This window comes from Sorex araneus, chromosome 2 (genome assembly GCF_027595985.1).
Source record: "Sorex araneus isolate mSorAra2 chromosome 2, mSorAra2.pri, whole genome shotgun sequence".
In the NCBI taxonomy this organism is placed as follows: Eukaryota; Metazoa; Chordata; class Mammalia; order Eulipotyphla; family Soricidae; genus Sorex; species Sorex araneus.
The window spans coordinates 352,046,939-352,065,321 of record NC_073303.1 but is presented as its reverse complement, the minus strand read 5'-3'; the positions used below and the strand labels follow the sequence as shown (position 1 = coordinate 352,065,321).

Sequence of the window (18,383 nt, the reverse complement as noted above, 5' to 3'; positions counted from 1 at the left end):
ATAATGAGTCTAGAACATTTTAGTGCTTTTTTAAAGATACTCATGCTGTGATCCTAGGAGTGTTTTCTAATTTGAAAAAATAAAGGGCTTGAGTGCAGGTAGAATTGAAACAGTGAATCATGAAGTAATCATTTCAAACATTCTCCTGGACACTGACCTATACAATGTCCAGGTAAGAGACAAGGGGCTGCTCTCATTCAGGAAAGCAGGATGATGTGCAAGAGTGTAAGTAGGACCCCGACATTGAGAATGTCAACAAAACTGTGCTAAATTAATAAACAAAGAACCAGGGCCAGAGATATGGCTCAGAGGGCTTCAGCAAATGATTTGCATGCTTTGCTTGTGGGAGCCCTGGATTTGATCCTAGTTACCACATGGTCTTACAGTTTCATTAGAGGCTATCATAGAGCACTGTTCTAAGAGTAGCCCCTGAGCCCCACCAAGATTTACCCCCAAAATAAAATAAAGAGCCAATCAGAATAATTTTTTTTTTTACTTTAGGGGTCACACCTGGCAATACGGAGGGGTTACTCCTGACTCTGCACTCAGGAATCATCCCTGGCGGTGCTCAGGGGACCATAAGGGATGCTGGGTATCAAACCCATGTCGGCCGCATGCAAGACAAATGCCCGACCCGCTGTACTATTGCTCCAGCCCCAGAGGGATATTCTGAATCTGAGTCAGTCTACCTAAAGCAAACCAAAGTCTGAGTCTGTAAATGCCTTAAGGTCATGAAATCAAAATGCTAAGAACAATCAAAATGCCAAGTCATCGAGGTATCACGTTATAGCCATTAAGTAGGTTTCTTTCCTTCTACCTGTTCTTCATGTGTTCTAAGCTCTGGTGGAGGTTTCCTAAACACTTGCAGTTCAGACTATCCAGATTCAAGTCTATTTCTGATGCAACAAACTATTCAGAGGTTAATATGCTTCAGGATTTTTTAGCACACACATGAGGAACTCCTTTGTAAAATTAAATATCTGCAAAAGGAGGATAACCATACATGATTGTTCCTCTTTTTTCTCTAGTTCCCCATTCCAATTCCCATCTTTCTCCACTTCTTCCTTCACAGAGAGGTCTGAAAGAGATAAACCCAAACACTATTTTTCTCCCTAACTACTAAACCATCAGGAACGCTAAGGCATCCAACATACAAGGTAAAGAACAGTAAAATACACAAAGTACTATTGCCATAAAATCCATGTGTTCTTTTGAGATGAGATTCTATCTCTTCATTTATACCATTTTTATTGCTGCAACTCTTACCACACATATAGTTTTACTGTAATTTTGATGAGCAACAAGTTTGTGAGGTGATTTGACTTTTCTGCCTTTCATGAACCAAATCCCAGGTTATCTTTCCAAGTTATGCAAATGCTAAAATATTAAATGTTAACTAAGAGCTTGCCAGAAAAAAAATGAGAGAGAGAGAGAGGGAGAGAGTGAGAGAGAGAGAGAGAGAGAACAACCCTCTTTCCGGTGTTAGTCTCATCCTGAGTTTATTCTTAATAACATTTCTCAGGAAACATCCATCTCCCTCTTAGTGCCTGAGGCGATAAAGTCTGAGCGAACAGCACCCAGAGTGCATGCAGCAAGGTTTTCAGCTGCTCTTAGCTTTCCTGTCTGATCAGATTGCAGGAGCAGAGACTCTCATTACAAGTTACAGGGGGAATGTGGTGTTACAGAGGCAGTTTTAACAGTGGTCCTTCCACTTTCCACAGAGCAATGGGAGACGTGCATGACTAACAGAATCTGCACGTTGCAGATTCAATCCGAGCTGCTCCCCCGTCACTTTCGCTTATAATGCAATATCCTGTGGCTCTATTTTGTCATGTGTCTTCCAGAGCAAAATTCAGCATTCTAAAATGCATTCCCAACTTAAAGAATGCTGTGAGAAAACTAAAAAGGAGCAATGGGAGGGGAAAATCTCAGCACCCAAAGTCAAGGAGAAATGGGATCTCTCTAAACAAAAATTTATAAAGCATATAGCCTGCAAGACAGGAGATTTGCCTTTAGCCATGCAAATTGTGACGAGGGAAAATTAACGTTCAGCTATTTGCCCCTCTTCCACTATGACCCACATACATCACAACATTTTGGTGTGTGGGGAGTACTTGCAAGCAATGCTCTGAGGTCCAGGATTACTCCGAGCAATATTATGCCAGACTTCACAGGCCAGAGAGCTAATATTCAGACCCCCTGATGCATGTTGTTCAGAGCCAGTGATGATGTAGGCCACCAGGGCTACCAGAGCAGTGCTCAGTAGGTGATGTGATGCCAGAGATCAAATCTGGGGATTCTGCATATCAGGCTGAAAGAGTTTGACCCAACTGGTACTAACTGCTCCATTTAGCTGTCTCCACTCAAACATTTTTAACATCCCTACAAATTCCTGAGCTCCTGCTGAGAATGGGAAGTTAACAATTTCCCAAGATCATAGATTCAATCCCAAAGTTTAGGATCACAGGAATCTAAAAGATACTGGGCAATACCTAGAAATATGATTAAACAGATAACCTGAAAGGTCCTGAACCTGCCAGACCACTTTGAAAAACCTTGTAAATCCTCATACTCTCTGTGATGTTCTTAGCACTTAAGTAACAGCAAATAACACAAAATTAAAAAAAAAACTATTAGAAAAAAAAACCTATAAAATTAGCCTTAGGAAACAGTCCTAATCTAAGTTTTTTCCCATTAGGGAGTTTCTTTCTCTTTTACTTTCTAATACATGTTTTTATTTTCCAACTCTGCATCTGAGTATTTTTTTAACTCTATATTTTCGGGTTTTTTTTAAACACTGAAGCCACCTGGAAACAATGAAAGAACAAAGAGACACACAGTTAACCCCTCTTACATCATTTCGAGGCCTCCCACAGTCTAAACCTTTGGGCTGTCTCCTCAGCCATAAGATTATTCTTATGAGCAACGAGATTATTAGATTATTATTATTATTAATCAACAAGATTATTCTTATTGAGTATAATCCCAATACTTTGTTTCGTTGAGAACTTTGTTGGCATGACCTGATAAGCTGATATCACATTGAAATCATGCATCAACCAACACAATGTGTCCAGTTTACAGGAGTGTGAGATTGAGCAGTAGTAATAAACTAATAAAAGCAATTACAAATGCAAGCATTCTGAATAATAAAATAATGATGAATTCTGACCCCAGAAATTTTCTAGGAATCTCTAATCACAAAGCAACAACTCCAGTTTTACCTGAGGGAGATTACACAATTTTCACACCTATTTTTATGCATTGAGCACTGATTATTTTTTATTTCCCCAAAGTCACATCATTTCAACCAGACCTGTCAAATTATCTGATCCCTGGATTTCCTTTTTTTGCTTGAAATTCTAAGTTTCTCAAATTCCCCTTGCATGGAGCCTCACCAAGAACAGTCTTTCTGAAAGACTTTCCTATTTCAGCTCAAGATAGCTACAGGATTGCACAGAATTGGTCAGCATCTATATTGACCTCTAAGGCACATCCAGAGAGCACATTTTCCTTTTTAATAAAACCCTAGAATAATCTTGAAAACATTTACTCCTCCTCGGCTTCAAAGTCGTTTTCAGGGAGAAGGGCTCTATGAGGCAAGTCAATTTCATCATGTGCTTTTACTTTAATTTAAAAGGAGTCACACATACTCCCTCAGGCTTGTGAAGAATTATCCAATAAAATGTTTAATGTGTAAAGAAAGCCAAAGATGCTATCACTGACTTCAAAGCAAAGATAGTGCTATTGTCTAAGATTTCTGGCAGACAGATGCCCTCAGCAGAAGACAGGGCAGGTAGCTGACCAGGAACTAGCTGCCTCCTCTATTGTTCTCAGGATGATTTCCTAACTGATTTAACCCCAAAAGAAAAGCATTATTGTTGTGAAAAATTTCTTCCTTGTTAATATCCACCCTCGTGGAAAAACCCAAAACACTGAGAAAGTAGATTCTTGTGTAAGCCAGGAGAAGGGGCCAAAGCAATAGTTCAGCAGTTGGGATACTTGCCTTGTATGAGGCTGACCCAGGCTTAAACCCAGGTACCCTACTTTGCACTAGGAGTTATCCCTGAGCATAGAGACAGGAGTAAACCCTAAGTACCATGAGGCATTACCCCCAATCCCCACCCATAAAGGAAGATATTGATAAAAGTATGATGACCTAGTTTGCACTGAGCTCATTTAAATGAAGCAGTTTCCACACAGAACCTGCCTTGCTCCAGCCAACAGTATATGCAAATCAAAACTGTTAAATTTTTCCAGCCATGCATATAGAGGCTCCTTCTGAAACCAAACTGTAGGGAGGGTATGAGGATCAGAAAGAAACATGAGGCAGACAAGTGCCCTCAATTTTCCTTTTTGCCCTCAGATTTGGGGCGATAAATAGAGATGTTCAGGGTTTACACCTGGTGATGCTTGGGGGACCATATGGGATGTCAGGGATGGAAACTGGGCTGGCTTCATGCAAGGCAAGCACCCTACTTACTATAGCTCAAGCCCCATGACCTCAATATTGCAGACTAGGAAATGGGGAAAGTCCAAGGTTAAGTATTAAATTGTGAAATCAGTAGAAAAATGGCCATTGCATCTTAAAACTTCCCAGCCCAGCACTCAACTCCTTTACCTTCAGAACGGTCTCTTAGGACAAAGAGCCTTTCTTCCTCAAGCATTGCATTATTCCCAGAGCCCTCTTAAATATCCCATCTGTGTCTTTAGGGAGGACACGCCACATATTAAAATCCCGTCAAGTTTGTCTAAATTGTCAACAACTCTGAAGATCATATGAGGAATTTAAGACCTATTTCCCTATGTGGGATGAGCCAACCTCTGCTCTACATAAGGTTGCCAGAAGGAATCTGTCACACAATGAAATTCCAAACAATTTCTGTTTGGAAGATTAGATCACGGGTTTTTTTTTCTTTTAAATGTTTACCAGTTGCAACACTTCCATCTTAGAAATTTTTGCATGACTTCTTATATATAGAATAGGTATACAAATCAAAGAACAAGTAATATTTTATCATGAATTTCTTTTAAAACAAAATTTGTGTGGCACATTTTCTTCAAAATGGCCCATATCTCAACCTAATTTTACTTTCCAGAGAGTTTTCTCCTAATTGGCATATGAGAAAATTGTTGAAAGTTCACCTCTGGCAGTGCTGGGAGACCTCTTGTAGAGTAGGGGCTTGACTGGGGTTGGCTGTATGTCAAGCTAACTGCTATAGGTGCTTTAACTTCTAAACTATTTTTCTTTTATAATATTTTGAACTTTTATTAAATGTAAAATGATATACTAACTACTGTTGGTATTTTTACTATTGTGTTTATAAATTATAATTACCAGTAGAAAATAGGTAAGCAAAACTGGCACATGCATGAAATAAATGGCTACAGTTATTTAAGCTGACATTTACTTAACTTCATTAGCATGATAGTAACTTGATGATATTGGAATACATCAGCTTTCAGAACAAACGGTAAATCTGGTGGATTTTTTTTGGTGGATTTTATAAAGCATCTCCATATGTATATATCACTATGTACATATTAGCATAGAAAGATGTATAGAAGGGTATTTACCAAGCTATTCAAAATTATCTCATAGTAAGTCTCGTAACATAATGCTTGTTTTTGTTAAGTAAAAATGTACAAAGGCAAAGTTTGATTCATTTAACCCACCTAGGACTTGATTACTTACAATCACTTATTAAGCTGGAAAAAGCATTCATCTATCGTGTCACTGGGAGCCCTCAGTTTGCTGTGGCACTCTGGACATTGTGTGCAAGACTGTTAGAGTGATTTGTGCTCTAACAGTTTCCTTTACATTATCAGACTATGAGGCACAAGGTACCAAGTTCATCTGCATTGCTCTGGGGTAACATAATAGAAGTTCATCCTATTTTAAGGAAAGGATCTAAATCATAATAATCCCAAATCAGTCCTAGAGTCTTCAAATTGATCAACTGGGCGTTTTCTTGATTCCACAATGTCACTATGCATTAGCAATCCCCCATTTTTAATGTGACCACTTCCACCAACCCCTAGAGAGTGGTTAGTACCACAGTATCCCATACAGCTCCTTCTAACCTTCTTTTCCTGGGACTCTCATCCCCGTGCTTCAGTGCTAGGATTTCTGAAAACTAAGACAAAAACTTCACAAGCTGACTCCATCTACTGAAAAATGGTTTGGTAATGGAGTTGGCAGATACTCTCACTGGTCCGACTCCAAGAACTTGTACTGGTCCGACTCCAAGAACTTGTCAACAGCTGAGCTCCAGCTTATCTCGGACACTGTGGTTGCATGGCCGATTGGAGAGGTGGCACTCACCCTAAGGTGGTGTATGTGAAGTGGGAAGGAAAGAGATGCCTGCTTCAAGAAGGAAAATATATACCACTTTCCTCTTTATTCACCTCAGTTCTCCAGGGAAGTGCCTGGGATAATCTAGGGCTGCTGAGAGCCTGCTCTGAGCACCTGTATGACACACCTTATGTCTCACCAGCCCTGCAAGGTGACTGTCAAAACATAACTGAGTTCCATTTATCCTACACAGTGTGGAAAATCATCCTCACCACCCTGTTTCTTGGGGAGCCATGGCACTCAGACTGGAGTGAGGAATTGCTTTCTGCAGGAAAGTCAGTCTTAAATCTTATTCAGACTTTTCTAGATTCATAGCCTTTCCAGAAAAAGAATTTCAGAAAGAAAGGTGACTAGTGAAGACAAATGTTTTGGGGAATGGTGGTGGGGGTTGAAACAAAAAGAAAAGGAGAGACACAGAGACGTGCTCAAGAGAAACATGAGGAGTTTCTGCATAGTAGGAAAAAAATAAAGTGCACATAGCAAGCGCAGATATAGGTCATTTTCCCAGAATGTGGAAATGAGCACTGAACCCTAATTTAAGTACACATCTCAGGCAGAGATGTGGGCAAATGCAGCAAAAGTTCACATCACAGACAGGGATATGTGGGGAAATTACTGTAGTGTAAGCAAATATAGATTTAGTATAGATTCAAGGTGGTGATGTAGGAAAGACTCTCTAAATTATAAAAAAGCAAATATACTTCTCAGGCAGAGATGCAGGCAAATGTATGTATTTTCCTCTGAAATTTTAAATTCTCTTCTTCAGACTGCTTTGACCTGTCACAACTTTCATATTTCTCCTACCAAGAGGACTATGAGATTAAAAGGTCTTTTGTTCTTGAGTTCAATGAACCAAGTTACTGTCCCTGCAAGTTTTTGGACTGAATGGATACTGTGTGATATTCTATCCATATCTGGATGGAATTTTTATTCATCAGATCTTAATATGCTGTCTTTGAAATCAATTAGAGATCAATTCATTAAATACTTGTTTAATAGATGAATAATTGCATATGTCCACAGAGATTTAAAATTTCCGACTTAAGTACTTTAACACAGTGATTTTTTATTTATATAACACATTATAACTGAATATCTCTGAAAACTTAAATTTGTTCTGTTTTAAACACTTTGTGATAATTGTAACATAAAAATCTATTTCTCAATTCAGTTATATGTAGGCTTACTGCTCCAAATTAAAGCATTTTGAAGACACAGATGGTTTTGCTATATTCTAATTATATTTAATGTGTCATTTCAGATAAGGTATAATAAAGTATACATCAATATTAATCAAACATAGTTATGTTTAATAAAAGCCTTGATTCAGAGGTTGGAGAGATAGAAGAGCAAGCAGGGTACTTGCCTGTTATTGACCAGGATTCGATTTCCAGAACCCCACGTGGTCTCCTGCCAACTGCCAAAAGTGATCCCTGAGCACAGAGCCAAGAGTGAGTCCTGAGCACCGCTAGGTGTTCAAAAAAATACATATTTTGATAAGTAATGAAAGACCAAAAAGATGGCTATCCAACATAATGGATCTTTGATGTCTAATTTGGGAAACCAGTAAGAGGAAACTAGCTAACACACACACACACATAGTCTCTGTCCTGGGAAATGCCCAAATTCCAGTCTTACTAACTTTGATTATAACAGTTAATGTGCAGACTGTTTGCAGTATGAACTAGGTTCCCGTCCAGTATTCAAATTCTACACTTCCTTCTTCAAACTAGAAATACCTATAGCCAACCTCTTTTTTCACTGTCTGTTCCTTTCCTATATGATCTCTCTTACCTTTTTAGTCCCTTTGACTATTTCTACATGATTTCCCATCTCCTGCTTAGACATGACAGGCAACAAACATAAGAAAACAGGAAATTCATGTTTTAAGTAAAATTAAAATAGAAGTAAAATTAGAAAAGATAAGATATATAGAATATGCGCAGTCACATTCAAATATCTGAGCTTTTTTCTGAGGAGTCGGGGGGGAGGAGGGATTGGGGCATACCAGTGATGCTCAGAGGTTACACCAGGTTCTATATTCCTCATGGTGCTTGAGGGACTATATGTAGAGCGAACATATGGGATGGCCAGGGTTGAATCCAGTTGGCTGCATGTAAGGCAAGTGCCTTACCCACTGTACAACATCTTTAATCTTTAGCCCCTCAATTATCTGAGCTTTTTAAGGAGATAAACAACTGTATGACCTTCTGTTTGAATAAAAAAAAATCAGGCCTTTATAACTTTAATGTGCAGATATCTGTTGGACAAGGAGAAAATTGTTAAGTTAAAATATTTAACTAAGAAAGTAACCTGTTGTTTTGATGTATCACTATATCATTGTCATCCCGTTGCTCATCGATTTGCTCCAGGCACCAGTAATTCTCCATTGTGAGACTTTTTGTTACTGTTTTTGGCATTCTGAATACGCCACGGATAGCTTGCCAGGCTCTGCCATGTGGGCAATATACTCTCAGTAGCTTGCCATGCTCTCTGAGAGGAGGGGAGGAATCGAACCCGGGTCAGCCTCGTGCAAGGCAAAGGTTGTACCCACTGCGCTATCGCTCCAGCCTGTTGTTTTGATGACAGAAGTAAGATTGGTTATTTTCTTTTCTTGTGAGCCGTTTCCTGCAACTTGGCAGGGGGAGGGGGTGTAACTACATTGTGATCTAACCATATTTAGATATTTCAAAACACATTTTTTACCCCTGTAAATAGTGAGCCCAAAGAAATTTTAATCTGTTGTATTTATGGAAGATTGAGATACTGAAAATCACAAAGGGTTAAAGAAAAACTTCGTAATCAGATGCTGTGAAATCTCAACATACAGCATTTAGATCCACAGTATAATCACATCTGGCATACAAAAAAAGTGTGAAAACTAAAGAAACTGAAAATTTAATATATAATATAACCAGCTAGTCCACTCTATGAAGTTATGACTCAGGATGTGCTTGAAACAGAAGCTATGGGATCTGCTATTACCCAGACTGGCCCTGGTTTGCCAACATTGTCAAAGTTAGTACCAACTTCTCACTGAATGGATGAGAAAGCTGGTGAGATAAAACTAACAATGTGAGTGAAGATGTAAACTGACCACTTCAACTGTGATACTCAGCTAAAAAAGATCTCCATGTTTCAAAGCCAGAAAGGAAAGAAAGGCAGGTGATGGAGTATTTATTAATGGTGTGATTGCCTTCCTAGGATACTTCTGATTGTAGCACACAGATTCACATGACTGCCCTAGGTTTGTTGTCAAGATTACCATGTTGTTGTGTTTTTCAGTAGGTAACTATCATAAATGTCACACAATAAGTGCACGCATCTATTTCGGATCTGTATAGTGTACATTTAAAGGAAAAATCACAGTGCTATGTGAAGTGGAGCAAAGAAAGCCTCTTTAACAAATGGTGCTGGCACAACTGGACAACCACATGCAAAAAAATGGGTTTAGACCTTGACCTGACACCATGCACAAAAGTCAGATCAAAATGGATTAAAGACCTCAACATTAGACCACAAACCATAAGGTACATTGAAGACAAGGTCGGCAAAACCCTCCACAATATTGAAGATAAACGTATCTTCAAAGGTGACATGGAACTAAGCAATCTAGTAAAAACAGAGATCAACAAATGGGACTACATTAAACTAAAAAGCTTCTGCACCGCAAGAGATACAGTGACCAGAATACAAAGACTATCCACAGAATGGGAAAGGATATTTACACAATACCCATCAGATAAGGGGTTGATATCAATGGTATATAAAGCACTGGTTGAACTCTACAAAAAGAAAACATCCAACCCCATCAAAAAATGGGGCGAAGAAATGAACAGAAACTTTACCAAGGAAGAAATACGAATGGCCAAAAGGCACATGAAAAAGTGCTCTGCATCACTAATCATCAGAGAGATGCAGATCAAAACAACCATGAGATACCACCTCACACCACAGAGATTAGCACACATCCAAAAGAACAAAAGCAACCGCTGTTGGAGAGGATGTGGGGAGAAAGGGACCCTTCTTCACTGCTGGTGGGAATGCCGACTGGTTCAGCCCTTCTGGAAAACAATTTGGACGATTCTCAAAAAATTAGATATTGAATTCCCATTTGACCCAGCAATACCACTGCTGGGAATGTATCCCAGAGAGGCAAAAAAGTACAATCGAAACAACATCTGCACATGTATGTTCATCGCAGCACTGTTTACAATAGCCAGAATCTGGAAAAAACCCGAATGCCCCAAAACGGATGACTGGTTGAGGAAACTTTGGTACATCTATACAATGGAATACTATGCAGCTGTTAGAAAAAAGGAAGTCAAGAATTTTGTAGTTAAGTGGATGGGCATGAAAAGTTTCATGCTGAGTGAAATGAGTCAGAAAGAGAGAGACAGACATAGAAAGACTGCACTCATCTATGGTATATAGAATATCAGAGTGGGAGACTAATACCCAAGAACTGTAGAAATAAGTACCAGGAGGTTGACCCCATGGCTTCGAGGCTGGCCTCACGTTCCGGGGAAAGGGCAACTCAGAGAAGCGATCACCAACTACATTGTAGTCGAAGGCCATGTGGGGGAAGAGAGTTGCGGGCTGAATGAGGGCTAGAGACTGAGCACAGCGGCCACTCAACACCTTTATTGCAAACCACAACAGCTAATTAGAGAGAGAGAACAGAAGGGAATGCCCTGCCACAGTGGCAGGGTGGGTTGGGGGGGAGATGGGATTGGGGAGGGTGGGAGGGACGCTGGGTTTACGGGTGGTGGAGAATGGGCACTGGTGAAGGAATGGGTTCCCGAACTTTGTATGAGGGAAGTATAAGCACAAAAGTGTATAAATCTGTAACTGTACCCTCACGGTGATTCTCTAATTAAAAATAAATAAATTATTAAAAAAAATCACAGTGCTTAGTTTGTCTTGGAATTTTACCTAGAAGAAATTTATACTTGAGCTTGGTTTTCTCATCTGCGTGTTGCAATTGCTGTCTCCCACAGCATTGTGCTAAATTAAGATCACAACAATAGATATTAATTCTATTCAAACTCACTTTTTTCTGTTTGCAGTGAATAGTAGTACCAATTATAAAATATTTGATAAAGGTTTTGACTTTTACACTTCTGTTTTTCCATCTATGTTTAGAATGTCAGATTCTACTAAAACTTAAAATTAAAAATCCAACATTTTGGTATAGATTGCATAGAACACGGGTGAATCTAAATAAGTCTCTTTACAATAGTTCATTTTCAGAGCTCAATAATATGGTAGACATTATAATAATTTTGAAAGTTTTGAAAGTGTTTTTGCCAGCACACTTTTAATATATTTATTGACTTTCTATCAATGCAATCTTGTGAAATTCATTAAAGCATAATAGCTTGATAATTCATTTACATTTTATACATAATTATATTTTCTGTGAGAAATGATAGTTTTCCACATAATCTTCATGCCAATTTATATTGTTTTACACTGCCTGGAATCTCCAAGTAAAATATTGAATTAAAGTGATTCTCAAAGTCAGAGGAAATCATCCAGTATTTTACCATTTTGTTTTGTTTAGCGGTATCTATCGAAGCTGAATATGAACATACCTTGTGATAAAGTGATTCCACTCCTAGGTACATATGTTCATTATTAAATATTTATAAGAGTGATCACAGCAGGATTATTTCAATGAGCTACAAACTGCTCATATGCTAAACAACAGGATGGATAAATGAAGGCAGATGTGCCTTGAAATGCTATGAAGCCAAGAGACTGGTATCAGTCAGCTCTCTCCAAGATCAATCTTATAAGAGGACACAAAAGCAAGCAGATATAAAAGAATGTGCCCTGCATGGTTCCATTTATAAGAAAGATCAAAATGAGATAGAACTAGTCTATGCTCTCAGAAGTCAGTCGAGGAGTTATCCATAGTTAGTGAATGAAAAGGACATGAGGAGACTTCTGGGCACCACCTTTCCGCATTGTTGATCTCTAAGTCTAAACATTCATCCTACATTTACAGAGTGAACCCCAAATCTTCAGAATAGAAAAGAGATTCAGGTAACTCCCTGATGCATTTAAGATATGAACGGATAATAGGGTCAACAAAACCAACCCCACCCCATCACTGCCACCTCCCTTGTAATGTTCAAGACACATATGTGACTCTGAAGGTTCTATGTACTCTTCTCCCTCGTGCACTCCTCCTTTAAAACTTATCAGAAGCAACATGATAAAAAAAATCACAGAAGTACTGGGTGAGAGAAATCTGCCTGGCTTTGAATGTAAGATGTCATCTGTATTCTTGGGCAATCAACTAACTTCTGCCAAGAGAGTACACACAGGGACAGTACTAGAGTTGCCTGTGATTCTGCCCAAATGTCACCTCTGTCACCTCTCTGCCTTACAAGATTAAGATTTGGGGCCTTTACTGTGTGGTGCCACCAAGGGTTAATTTTCCCATCAGTACTCAAACTGAACTACATGATAGACACCTATCAGAGAGCAAGGCCTTCCTGGTAATATTGAATAACTCAATCATTAGCCACCTAGCTTAACCTGGGATCTCCAACTGCGGATCACATGACCTAATTCTCCTCATGGTACTAACAGGTGAAGAATCATAAATGAAGGGCCACAGTACAAGACTCAAAAGCCATCTGGTAAGATATAGGCACACAGAAAGGGAACAAGGCCCATAGGATGCCATGGTAGGGGGATGACTGAGAGACACTGGTAAATAGGTTATTTTCTCAGAATTTGGGAGGATTAAGTTCAAGGTCCAGGGCAGGTATCATCCTCAAGTAAGTCTCCCTGTTATCTATGCATAGACCTTTCTCCTGACTTTTCTGTGCTCTAATCTTCTTGCTGTTTCCTTGGTAGGCACAGTTAGGTCGCACTACGTATTCGGGTCACACCAGCATACGTATTCACCTTTTCATGCTTCTTTTTAATTACAACCTCCTAAAAAGCATGTGTATTATTTTCTGTGTATTTTTTGCTCTTAAGTGTCTGGCACATAGGAGATACACACAGGAGCTACAGAGAGAAGCAAATTTACACAAAAAAGCTCCCAAGAGCAATACTCATCATTTCTTGAAAGGCATTGATGATCTAAGGAAACCAGGAGCACTTCAATCAAGTAAATGATTAGAATTGAAAACAAAAGTCGATGGATGCAATATACTGACCCAGTTGGGGCTGACAGAGGAATACTTATAATTCTAGATCAATCACTCCGAAATGAAGCTTGACTTCTCTTTCATAACATTCTTTAATAACTGCTCCATGACTCCTACTCTTGTGCTTTTCAGGGTAGAGGCCAACAGGGATGGTGTTCATAAATATATCCTTTTCATTATTAATTTAGGTCTATTTTAATAGGAAATTTTACTTGCTAAAGTACAATAATTAAAATATTTTTCTTACCCCTTTTCTTGTTCCCTTTCTCAACTCTGCTCAAGCACAAGATAATGGATGAAACATGTTTTTTTCATTATTTTTATTTATTAGTTTTGGGGCCAAACATGAGGGTGTCCAGGGCTTGCTCCTGACTCTGTCCCCAGGGATCTCTCCCGGATGGTCTTGTGGGATCATATGTGGTGCCGTGGATTGAACCCAGGTTAGACACAGTTCAAGACAACTCACGATAGTGTACTATTGGTCTGGTCTCATTCATTTTTTATTTTTAATCAAAAGGTAGCATGCTATATAAACCTTGAAGTGTTTTTCACATTTGCCAATTACCCCTGGCAATATTTCCTAAACAGAGTATCTCACTGTTCTTTTGTTCAACTGTGAAGAATACCACAATGTGGGTCAGTTTTAACCATTTTTTTATGGATTTCAGTTATTCCTCACATGTCAATATTATAAAGATGTTAACTATCCATATGAGATTTTTTTAATTTGCCAGGTATTCTTTTAATGAGAATTCTAATAGACCAAAAGCATATTTTTGCAAACTGCTTTTTTTAAATAAGCAAATGATTTTCTCTTAATTATAAATATTTTTAAGAGGAGGCCTTCTTTAGAGAAACCAATAAATACAAGAACAAAATTCAAACATGTGATTTACCCAAGATACTGGGGGCTGTAACATCTTTTTTTAATTAGAGTTCCCTAACCTTTCAAAGAATATGTTTGAAAGTATATCTCAACTGGAGGGGGAAAAAAATCAAAGACTATCTTATCCTTGCTTTCAGTGTCTGATAATTCTTCCCACATTACCTTTTATGTAACACACATCTTCACAAAATAAATTTAAAATATTTCTAATGAACTGACTAATGGAGAAAAAAGTACAAAAACATGTCTAAAAAGTTTGCCACAATTATGCATATCAAAAAACACCTTTATAAAGTACAAAAAGTGAAGAAAAACCTGAGTTACATAAAAATCATTTTATTTAATGAAAAACTAGATTAAAAAATAGCAAAGTACTCACAGCACTTTGTATTGAGTCACAAAGGGAAGTGTGCATACACACACACACACACCCCTTACACCTGCACACACATGTACACATACACACTCGCAAAGGCAAGAAAAACACTCCAGTATTCAACATTACACTCAGTCTACAACAAACACAAATTCAGAACTGTTTATACAATGCCTCATTTCTTAAAACAAAAGCTGCCCATCCTGGGTGTATATTTTTTTTTCCAGTGGTTTAATGTGGACTTATTTTCAAATATATTAGTGTGACTACATGCAAATTTCCTATACTTAACAGCTTTTTCTTTACCTGCATGACTCGCATCTACCTAACAAAGCGTTTCAGGTTGGCAGGGTGATGGGGGCCTCTGGGAAATATGAACGCAAGAGTTTTAAACATGGGCCAGAAATAAAAAAAAAAAAAAAAAAAAAAAAAAGGTCTGATGGCCATTTCAACACTTGGAAATGGTGACATTGATGCCTAAATTGCCGTTTTCTGCAAAGAGCTGTGCAACGCTGGTATCGAAGACGAGGCAGTCGTTATTCATGATGGCCATGGCGATGCCCTCGTGGACCGACCGGGGCGTGGCTTCCCAGATCAGGCGCCGCCCGTGCCCACTGAGCTCCAGGCGGTAGGCGAAGCCGTCGGCCTGCTTGCGCGTGCCGATCAGCTGCACCGCCGCAAAGAACTGCTGGTGCCCGCTGTACTTCTCCTGCTTCTCCAGAACCAGCATGAAGTGGAAGTCGAAGCAGGACTGCATCATCACCCAGTCCACGGCCCCGGGCAGGTCGATGGCCGTGGCCAGGAAGACGATGTCCTCGCCCTGCAGGGTGGTGATGGACTTGTGCTGGTGCATCAGGTGGGGCAGGATGGCGGCCAGGGAGCCCTGCCACTTGCAGGACGCGCCGGGGCAGGGGCAGGAGTAGGGCCTGAACTCACAGCTCTCCTCGTGCGCGGCCTTCTCCTGGTGCGCCAGCGTGATCTCGCAGCCCGACGACGCGTACTTGCACGGGAAGCGCACGGTCTGGGCCACCTTCTCCATCGCCAGGTTGCGGATGGAGCCCAGCGGGCCCCGGCACGTGGGGCAGCATGTGAGCTTGGGGCGACAGTTGCCGCAGACAAGATGGCCACTGTGACACTGCAGGATGGGGGGCAGCGCGTAGTCGGAGCACACGGGGCACTTGAAGAGGCTGGCCAAGTCATTGGGGGTCGCGGCCGGGCCGGCGGGAGCGGCGGCCACCCCCCTCGGGGCGGACCGGCGCTGGGAGGTGCTGCGAGTCGGTAAGGCTGTGGCTTGGCGGCGCATCCCTGGCAAGTCCGGCGAGCGATGTCCACCCTACGACATAAACAAGGGAGGGGGCAGCATTCTGCCCAGCGCACGGCGGCCCCCCGGCACGGAGCCCAGGCAGGAACACGCCACAATCGGGGCCGGCAGCCACCGGCTGGACACCAGGGCCCGGCGAGGGGTCGGGCCCGGCCCTCCCGGACGGGGCCAGTCGGGAGCCGCGTCCACCGCGGCCCGCACTTGGCTGATGACCTCCGCCATGTTGCTGACCCCTGACCCCTGCCCCCACCCCCGCCCCACCCCCACCCCCCACCTAGAACCCTTCGCGACCTCCAGCTGAGATTGCAAACGCAGGGGGATAAACGGCAAGCGTTGGCGTGGTGGATGTCTCAGTCCAAAGGTGCATGGTTTTTGTGACTTTTTTTGCGTGTTCTCTATTTACAACAGGAGGGGTTATCCTTGACGGAGTTAGAGGAGGGGGTTAATTTTCCGATTTGATGAGCGAAACTATTCATATTGAATTTTTGTTTTATTCATCTGATAAAATTCATTTCTCAGAGCTATGTATATCTAGTCAAGGTCATGATATCTTTTTGTTCATTTGTTTGTTGGGGTTGGGGGGGGGTGCTTTGGAGGGGTTACGCCTGGCTCTGCCCTCAGGCATTACTCCTGGTGGTACTCAACTCAGGGCACCCTATAGGATGCTAGGGATTTTACCACGGGGAAACCAAGTGCAAGGTAAACACCCTACCTGCTGTGTACTCTTGTTCTGGCCTCTGGGTCATAATATAGGATATTTGCTCTTAGCTGTCAATCTTAGCTGAAGTCCTTATTTCTCCATTATCTTGACTTAGTTTGTTAACCATTTCAACCCTTGAATTGGGACTAGAGAAAAGTAGAAGCAAAGAAACCAAGAGAGCGGTGTTAGAGATTTTTAGGGATGGATTCCTGGGAGTGTTGTTGTAATGTTGCTGAATTGCTCAAATTTAGTGGTTCAGATGTAGACACATGTCTCATGGAAATGGAAACAGCTAAATAATGGTATTCCATAGTGAATATTAACTTCCCAGAAAATAAGTCTTTCAAAGATAGTCAACTGTCTGTCAGCCACACATTGCTGTTACCTGACTTGAAATGCTTCACCCAAACACTGAATTGATTAAAAAAATAAAATGTTACTTCCCTTAACAATTTTCAGATTGGTCACCCTCTAAGCTCCTTGGCCTCAATGCCCTCAGCTGTATTAGAGGAAAATTGAACTAGAATGTTCAGAAGGGTCTTCCAGGAAACAACTACATGAATCTGGGATTGCTACAGTTTTATGTGCCTTGTAATGAATATAAATTGTCAGTAACAAAACAGTTTCTCCACCACCACCAAGACAACTTTTCAGTTACTTCTTTCTCCAGTTCTTCCTGGCGTATCCTGAGGAATTATGACCTCATCTTCCTCCATCTATATGCTCCTCTCGCAAGGTGATAATGTCAAGAGATACAAGGTGATAATGTTAAGAGATACAAAGATTGGCCAATGTCCAATCTTCTTACACTTATCAAATAACTGATTTGCTACTGAATGGATTATTAGACATAATCTTGCAGAGAAAGGCCTTAGAAAACATTCCACAAGAAAGAGATCATAAAGTGTCTACTTAGTCCACTCCCATATACAGGAAGCACAAAATAAAAAAGAGCGACTCTGTATTTTGATTCAAGAATTCAACATTCAAGGGATAAAGAGATTTAACCACAGAGCTTCTCATCCCAAGGAGCCTATTGCTTCTTTCAGTATGTTAGGCACTCACACATAGAAAGATAACAGTAGGAGATCACAAATGATTTTCTGCCAACGTGAGTAAACAGGGAGAGCAAACAGTATAAATGAGGTCAGTGAGAGGCCTGACCCAAGTAGTGTTTTTTAACATCAAGGTGACGTCCAAACTCTCTGGAACGTGAAGTAAGAAGGCAGTGGAAACCCCAGTAAGCAATTCCTATTCATGTAGAGTAAACTTGGCCTCTCCGGGGGTTCTGCTCTCTAAGGAGTTGGGGTCAAAGCTCCTCTCATTCCTGCCTGAAATCAGCACATTGGTCTATGACGGGAAACCTATGCTTGTCAATCAGTCTTGCCTTGATCAAGGGGGAAAAAAAAATGGAAATCCATACAGTCTGAGACAATGTTTTCCATAATAGGTAAAACTCAGAAAGATCAAAGATCATCTGTGCCTGGAACAGACAGAATTTTTTAAAAAATGTCATTATCTTCACTTTCATTCTGATCCTATTGATGTAGTTGATACCCAGAGCATGTACCTG

The 18,383-nt window shown here is 40.5% G+C and overlaps 1 protein-coding gene across 1 annotated transcript; it reads right to left on the bottom strand.

The window, feature by feature from the left end:
- Positions 1 to 15,237: 15,237 nt before the first annotated feature.
- On the bottom strand, positions 15,238 to 16,092 carry LOC101554560 (E3 ubiquitin-protein ligase SIAH1A-like). The gene has a single exon (XM_004606135.2). The coding sequence runs from the start codon at positions 16,090 to 16,092 to the stop codon at positions 15,238 to 15,240; it is 855 nt and encodes a 284-aa protein (XP_004606192.2).
- Positions 16,093 to 18,383: the final 2,291 nt, after the last annotated feature.

Excerpts from the sequence above, each read along its gene's own strand:
- LOC101554560 (XM_004606135.2), bottom strand. The coding sequence starts at position 16,092 with ATGCGCCGCCAAGCCACAGCCTTACCGACTCGCAGCACCTCCCAGCGC.